At 39.3% G+C, this 7,915-nt stretch overlaps 2 protein-coding genes across 2 annotated transcripts; both read right to left on the reverse strand.

Moving 5' to 3' along the window:
• Positions 1-1,432: 1,432 nt before the first annotated feature.
• Positions 1,433-2,915, reverse strand: LOC146636533 (transmembrane protein 272-like). The gene is made up of 4 exons (XM_085350877.1): positions 2,867-2,915; positions 2,730-2,780; positions 2,422-2,586; positions 1,433-1,647 (listed from the first exon to the last, which is right to left on the reverse strand). Exons 1-4 carry the CDS (start codon positions 2,913-2,915, stop codon positions 1,433-1,435), a joined length of 480 nt encoding a protein of 159 aa, XP_085207003.1.
• Positions 2,916-5,035: 2,120 nt separating this feature from the next.
• On the reverse strand, positions 5,036-7,248 carry LOC146636534 (transmembrane protein 272-like). Its single transcript, XM_085350878.1, has 4 exons — positions 7,182-7,248; positions 7,053-7,103; positions 6,777-6,959; positions 5,036-5,214 (listed from the first exon to the last, which is right to left on the reverse strand). The coding sequence occupies exons 1-4, from the start codon at positions 7,246-7,248 to the stop codon at positions 5,036-5,038; spliced, it is 480 nt and encodes a 159-aa protein (XP_085207004.1).
• Positions 7,249-7,915: the final 667 nt, after the last annotated feature.

Raw genomic sequence — 7,915 nt, forward strand, 5'->3', positions numbered from 1 at the left:
TCCTTGGGCAAGACACTTCACCTACTGGTGTTGGCCAGAGGGGCCGATGGCGCGATATGGCAGCCTCGCTTCTGTCAGTCTGCCCCAGGGCAGCTGTGGCTACAACTGTAGCTTGCCTCCACCAGTGTGTGAATGTGAGAGTGAATGAATAGTGGTATTGTAATGTGCTTTGAGGGCCCCGAAAAGCGCTATATAAATGCGATCCATTATTGTCACTGGGTGGTGCTGAGGTCTGAATCTGAGAGCAGGTCCTTTTAATATAGACCAGGCTAGCTCGTCTATTAAAACCCACCACCACCTATGACTCAGAAGTAAAAGTTAACTTTACTTTGATTAAATTAAAAGATGGTCTCAGGATGAAAAAATGGATCAGTGGCTGCTTCAATCTTAACTTATATATTGATTGGTTATTATATAAGTTATTTATGTTGGGCTCAGTACTTCTCACCACAGTACAAATGCTTAGAAAAACACCAAGGTTGAGACCAACATCTGCATTTAAGCGTAACATTGCATGTAGGTAATCTCAGTCTGTCACTGAACCTGCTCCATGTGACTGGCCAGAACGTCACGGAGCGGGTGGGATGTATTGTCCAGTATTGTCCTTATCATGAACAACATCTGCCTCTCCCACATCACCTTAAGGGAGTCTGGCTCCATCCCCACAACATTAGTCGCCTTGCAGATCAGTTTATTCAGTCTGTTGGCATCTGCAACCCTCAACGTGCTGTCCCAGCATGCAACAGCATAGAGGATAGCACTGACTACAGCAGACTCCGGAGCATTGTGCTGTTGTCCAAACCCACTGAGCCTTTCCTGTCTGACATGTGTTTCTTTGAAGCACGAAATCTCTGCTCTTCCAAAATACTTCTCCTACTTTTTAGTTCCCACATTTGTTTCTGTTTAGTTCATTGTGAAAAAAAAATATATATCAATTTATTCAATTTATTGTTGACAAAAAATTGCAGAAGATGTAACGGGGTAATAAAAAGGGCAGCCTTTTATTTATTTATTTATTTATTTATTTATTTTTGTTGACTTAAAATTAAACAAAAAAGAAACGGCATGAATGTTGGCAAATAAACAAAATCACACATTTCATTAACACAAAACTTATATATGTTTGTTAAACAGGGAAAATCATGATCATTTACTCTGCCATGATGGGTCATCAGTGTCTTAACCGAATTCTGTATCTCAATAAGTCATGTTCACTTCTTCCTTAAATGTATGATGTTCTAAATAAAGAACAGATTAAAATATTAATATAATATTTGGTCTGTTGTTTGCTTATGATTTTATTTCAGTCCGTGCCATTAGTATTATTATTAGTAGTAGTAGTAGCATATGTTCATACAGTGTGATATATTTTATTGTGGCACCATTCTAATCTGTTTCATTAGTATTGGTCTACGTACACACTTTCATATGATTAGCTCCACAGCAGTGGCCGATCCTCATCATCGTAAACCATCTGGTTGGTGCAGAGAGCAAAAAAATAAGTGAAAACATAAACACCTGTCAGGACGTAGGTCAGGGTGATGCAACAAAATGCAGACAGGTAGAGCGTCTTGTTGCAGTAGTGATCGGTGTCTGTAGTGTTCTTGTTGTAGTCGGGTTCATAGATGGAGTAGACGATTATGCTACCTGGAAAAATGTAAATAAGATCTCAGAAAATAAGGTCTGATCATGCTTGGCAACAACAAATATTGCCGTAATGCATTTATTCTTGCATTAAAAAACTTTCATTTAGTAAACCTTAATATAAATGACTTTTCAGACAAGATGTTTGAACTCCAGGTTATCATTGATCTCTATTTGTGTTTAAAAGCTGCATGACTTAATTTAATCTCATTCTAGAGTGGCTAATTATTCATAATGATCTAGTTTAATTTTCAAACAGCCAACTTTCTTCTGATTGGCTACCTCTCATAAACTGACAGTTTGTGCTGTACAGAGCCAACAGTAGAAAAAATCATAAAGTGAGCATTGAGAGCAGTTTGGAGGCTGAAGTGGCAGGTTTGCATTTTCAGCAACCACAGGGCAATAATGGTATCATTTTTCCAAAAATAATTTAGCTTTAAGTTTTGTTTTTGGTCTAATTTCAGTCATGAGAAGCTGCACTTGGCCTTTGAAAAATACAGCATTTGTCACCACCATGTTGCTAATCACATCAGGTATGTACTGCAGTGCCTGGCTGTGTATTACAACAGCAACCTTCACTGTTAAGAAGCTGAATATAACTTCAAGCTTACTGCCACAATCTGACGATACACACTTTGTGGAGTTATACTTGTGGACCCAAAAGTAGAAGCGTGGAACAAAACTTTATTTTATCAGAAAGTGAGCTGTTTAATAAGGCTGCTCAAAACAAAGTTCCTCAAAATGCTGGGTCAAGTGATCCAGAACCAGGATACTTACCGATAATGAACCAGGCAAAAAAGAGGTAGAGGAACAGACAGTCGAAGAAAATATTGCACCTGTTCAAAAACCGGCTCAATCCCCACAAGACAGGTATGAATCCACAAAAAACCAGAATGATGGGAATGGAGGGCGCCCTTGGACAGTCATTAAAGTACACACATCCTACAGAGCACAAGCATGAAAATGAAGACAACTGTCAAGTCGTTGTTGCATAGTTCTTGTTATCTGATTTTTCAAATTTTCCTTCCAACACATAAAATGAATGTAGATAAATTCAGTCTGTATATAGAGCCACTCACACTTACCGACAATCCCCTCAACAATAAACATGATGAGAAAAATCCCATAGATACACCCTGAAGGAAGGCAGACATGGTTTCAGTTACAAATGACACACAGCAGCTGCAGATGTGTGCAAAACTGTTCAAAATCACTTTCTTACTTATTACTCGAGGTATCCAAGTGTGTTGAGGTCTATCGCTCTCTGGCATCGTGACTAGTTAGAAATGAAACCTACAGAGACACAAAGGAAGCTGTGAGACGAGCTCAGGTTGCCTTTAACTGTCAGGCAAATGACAAATGAACAGAGAAACAAGGCAGATCACAAACAGTGTTCACAAGTCAGTGAAAGAGAAATCAGAAGGTCGGTGGTTCGATCCCACGCTGCCTCCTGGCTGCATGCCAAATATCCTTGGGCAAGATACTTACCCCATGTTTACCTACTGGTGGTGGTCAGAGGGCCCGGTGGCGCCAGTGTCCGGCAGCCACGCGTCTGTCAGTGCGCCCCAGGGCAGCTGTGGCTACAACGTAGCTTGCCATTGCCAGTGTGTGAATGGGTGAATGACTGAATGTAGTGTAAAGCGCTTTGGGGTCCTTAGGGACTGAGTAAAGCGCTATACAAATGCAGGCCATTTACCAATACGTGCCAAAGCCAACATGTAATAGACAAAAAAGAAAGGTTTAAACTTTATGTGTGTTTCATGTAGTTAAAAAACCCCCAAACAGATGTATTATATGACAGCAATAAAAGGCGTGTTAGTTTAAATAGTTTGTTGCAGCCCTACCTGCCTGTGTGTCTTGTTTGAAGGACAAGAAAAGAATGTTTGCACGAGAACTTGGCAACGTGTTCACACATGAATGTGTTGTTGTCTGAACTTCCTGTTACAGAGTCTCATTGCGCTGGGAGAACTTGCCATGAGGATTCACAAGCCATTTACTCAGATAATCGTTTGTATAACAGTGATATTACCACGAATAAAAGCACTTTTTAAAAAAATGTTTCGGACATTTTAGCCTTTATGTTCAACAAAACAATAGAAAGCAGAGACCGTGACATGGTGGAAATCCCCCCACAGCTCTGTTTTTGATCAAAACTAAGATCCAAAATACGGATCGCAGTATGCAGAATGTTTCTGATTTAACCATGTCTTTGGTGTCTTTCTAGGTTACCTCCTTCCAGTTGCTGTGCTAAAACTGTTTCCCCTCCAGGTTGGTCAAACTTATCACTACGGTTTTGAGAGATTCTTGGGTACGGCACATTCTGCTGGTCCTGTGTTAATCCTGATGACATTTTAAGCTAAAAGCCAAACTTGATTCTCAGGTGGGAAAAGTTCCCTTTTTTTAAACTTAAATCTGACAGCAGCCTCAGCTCCTCTTCATCACTGAATTCTTCCTCATCAGTCATTTCTTGGTCAGATTATATTCTGTCAGTTTCCTGGCCTCTCTCCTCCTCACCAGTGTAGTGATCAAATACATAGAGTCTCACTTAAGGTGTATTGACCTGCTATGATGGTGCCACACAGTGACCTGTGAGCTATTCCTGTAGAAGAGAGGCTCTCCTGGGCACTAAGGTTCGCGTAGTGTTTCCCAAGTAACCCAAGGTGTCTGTATGTGTGTATGTGTGTGTGTTTATGCACATGTATAGGTGCTTGCTTGCAAGTGTACATGTGACAAATGTGCATGTACCTGTACTCAGTTATTTACGCTAATTGCCTCTCCCATTAATTTTTAATGACCGGCTTTTTTTGACCGGGAAAACCAAGAGTGTAGAAATGTTGAATAAAACACACAAAGTTGGATGCAGATGGATCTAATTTATATTTTGTGTTGAAATCCTCTTTGTGGACAAAGTCATGGAATCTTAGGTCAGTCTAATCAAATTAGGTACGTAAAACTTTTAAATCAGTCAAATTTGACACAACATGACAGTTAAAGGAATTAAAAACTAACATAGGTGGAGAGATTTAATTAAAAAGTGATGACGGCAAACAAAGACTGAAATATTTTTATTTTTCTCTTATGAAGGGAACCAGTTACAACGTGGTAGTTTATTGTTCCCATGATATAGTTCGTTGAAAGTTCACACTTCCTATCTTTGCATCTAGCACAGTGACATTAATATCTTTGATATCTGTTGATATTTTCTGCACTCAATTCATGGCACAGGGGGAGACTAATGTAAAGACAGAGCTCTACACATGCAAACAAGTCAAACCAATAAGAGGTTACTGAGCTTGTGCCCCCGACTGTTAAAATTCAGCCCATCCTAGCAGTATGTAAATGTGGGTCGCTGATCTCAAGTCTGCACCATAAAATATTTTGTGTATGTATTTTAATCTTCACCACACAGAGTCCACGGACAACAGGTACAGAAAAGCAAAAAGCCGAACAGGACGTAGGTCATGTTGGTGGTCCAGAAGGCAAACAGGTAGAGCATCTTGTTGCAGTACACATCCCTGCTTACTGTCTTATTGTAGTTGGGCTCATAGACGGAGTAGATCCACACATTTCCTGAAAGACAGAGCAAAAATAAAATGTTTAATATAGCAGTGAAGAGTTTCATGAGCAGTGTGCATTCATCTGATTCGTACTGAACCCACTTTTTTACTCAAGTATAAGTAAAAAAGTCCAGGCTCTGAAAGTAGGAAAGTAAGTAGTAGCTCTTTGAATCACAATTCTACTAATCATTTATATGCACAGGTAACAGGGCCTCCTGTTATATTAATATATTAATAGAATAATATTAGTAGATGAGAGTATAGTTGTTATTCAAATCTAAACTGTAAGCAGTAAAAGAGGGGTGGAGGAGCACTAAGATCTGTTGTCGTGGCTCAAGGTGACACAAATATTCACAACTGACAATAATTTCTGATCAGCTTCAGTAGATTTTCTTAGCGTGCAGCCTGTGATCAGCTGACCTGCTGCTCTTTGTAGATTTACACAACTGAATTTAACAAGATGTCAGCAGATGTTTTATATTATTGTGAAGCACTTTGTGGTTTTCTATCCTGTGAAGAGTGCTCTATAAATCAATAAAGTTAAAGTAAAGATGCTTCACCCTACTGTACGTTGTCTTTATACTAGACAACATAAGGTTGGTAAAAAGGTTGATTTCAACCAATAAATCTAAGTGTCGTCATCTTAAATGTAAATTAATCTCTGCTACACTTAATGTAACCTAACACAGCCACTGTGCACTGGTCCAACACAGTGATCTACTGTGAATGAACCACATTAACGGAAGCTAACCTGTTTATCCTGCACAAAACTGCTCAGTATCTTCATGCAACCTTTGAGTAACACAAAGCTAGTATAGCTTAGTTTACGCTGCAGGACGTTTCACAATATAAAAATACGTCATTTATCAAAACACATTGTAATAAAAGTAAAAGGTTGTCAGAAAAATAAATACTCAAGTAAAGTATTAGTTCCCACCTCTGGAAATTATGTCCCAATAAAATTATGGTACACCTAATATATTTGTCTTTTTCAAAAGTGATAGAAAATGTTTTCTGCAGTTGCTTTATTTGAATAGTTACATATGTAGAAAATTAGGTCACTGAGATGTCCTAGAGTGAAACCAAACTTTAAAGCTACAGGTTATAACCAAAAACAAACAGGAGAACTGAAACATGGGTCGCTGTGAGTTCATCACCGATATCAGGAACTTTGATACATGAAAACAATGGTTTTTATATGTTTTTGAACAATCACACATTTCTTTGATAGTGAATTTAAAATGAAACTATCAAGATGTGACTGAAGTGCAGACTTTCAGTCTCAGACAACAAGCTCTTACTTCCTAATTAATCAAAATCCAATGTCAGTTTACTGTAACAACACACATACATAGTGTGGTCTGATGGAGATAACTAAGGAAACCAATAGAAGTAACATATGAGTAACAATAGCAGGAAGTAACTGTGTGAACACGTCTGAAGGTTTTACCTACGTGCTGACTCTGACATTTGCTTTCTGGAAAGCAAAAAAAGAAAAGCTGCTTTCTGCTCGTAGAAATTGGGTTTGCTTAGTTTGTCCACAGATTGGTCAGCCATCTGACTCTTTCAGCTTACCAGCAATGAACCAGCAGAAGAAGAAGAGTGAGACGAGGCAGGTCCAGGCGCCGCTGTGGCTGCCGAAGCCTGCGGAACACAGAAGGATGGAGAGCAGAGCCAGCAGCATGAAGACCACTCCCATCACCAGCAGGTAGATGGGAATGTAGGGCTGCCTGGGGCAGTCAAACTGGTACAACACTCCTTTATGACAAATGAAACATTACTGAACTCTGCACTTCATAAATTCATAAAAAATGTGTACATCTTGGTAACAGTGAGTGCACCTGTGCTTACCAATGATGAACTGAGCAATGGGCATGATGCACAAAATCACCTGGAAACATCCTGACGCAAAAACAGAACACATGTTAAAGTCATCAGGAGCGTCTGCTCATGTGAGGTCAGTGTGGCACCACTTCTTACCTACAACCACACATGGAGGTTTAGGTCTGCGGATGTGCCGAATCGTGTCAGTGTCAGTGTCAGGCATCGTCACCAATGATAACTTTAAAAGGAAAAGACACAGAAGCTCCAGCTCTGTTCACAACAATCACAACACTGCACACAGAAAGCTGTCAGGCGGGTGATATTTGAAAACAAGTGTTACAATTTTTTCATGATATATGAAATACCAACAAAGACATTGTAGTATAATTTTAGGTAAATTTCATGTTATTTTTTTTAACAACTACACTAGTGTAAACATGAACAGTCGCAGTAAATCTGACCAGATAACCAAGCAAACTTTAAACTGAGCCATTTTCACTGGGAAGACGTTTTCAGATGAGTTAGTCGTAAATAATGGTAAAAATGTCGTAAAGGTGATGCTGTACCTTCTTGAGTCCCTCTTCCTCCAACCTTGTCTATGAAAATTAGAAGAACATCTGGGGATTAAGAAGAGTTCACGTCATTTAAATACTGGTCTTGACTTCCGAATTGAGTGACTTTTTTTTCCTGATTTCTCTTCTCGTTTTTAATCCTGTGCTCATTTGTATTTTCTCAGCAAAGATATAATTGACTTCCTATTTCATTTTGACTTCTGCTTATGCATGAACATTTTTACTTGCCCCTGATGCAAAAAAATGCGCCGGTGTGTATGGCTGGCCGTCTTCCTCCTTCCTGCTTTAGACTCCTTTTTCTCGACTTTTGCATAGTAC

This window comes from Diplotaxodon limnothrissa, linkage group LG3 (assembly GCF_057381915.1).
Source record: "Diplotaxodon limnothrissa isolate DT_005_m linkage group LG3, D_limnothrissa_male_GT1.1, whole genome shotgun sequence".
In the NCBI taxonomy this organism is placed as follows: domain Eukaryota; kingdom Metazoa; phylum Chordata; class Actinopteri; order Cichliformes; family Cichlidae; genus Diplotaxodon; species Diplotaxodon limnothrissa.

What these genes read in the sequence shown, in the direction of transcription:
- LOC146636533 (XM_085350877.1), bottom strand. Translation starts at nt 2,915, where the DNA reads ATGCCAGAGAGCGATAGACCTCAACACACTTGGATACCTCGAGTAATA. An exon ending in TTGGATACCTCGAGTAATAA is followed by an intron (nt 2,781 to 2,866) that starts GTAAGAAAGTGA and finishes GCCTTCCTTCAG; the next exon opens with GGTGTATCTATGGGATTTTT. An exon ending in TATTGTTGAGGGGATTGTCG is followed by an intron (nt 2,587 to 2,729) that starts GTAAGTGTGAGT and finishes TGTGCTCTGTAG; the next exon opens with GATGTGTGTACTTTAATGAC.
- LOC146636534 (XM_085350878.1), bottom strand. Translation starts at nt 7,248, where the DNA reads ATGCCTGACACTGACACTGACACGATTCGGCACATCCGCAGACCTAAA. An exon ending in ACCTCCATGTGTGGTTGTAG is followed by an intron (nt 7,104 to 7,181) that starts GTAAGAAGTGGT and finishes TTTTTGCGTCAG; the next exon opens with GATGTTTCCAGGTGATTTTG. An exon ending in CATTGCTCAGTTCATCATTG is followed by an intron (nt 6,960 to 7,052) that starts GTAAGCACAGGT and finishes TTTGTCATAAAG; the next exon opens with GAGTGTTGTACCAGTTTGAC.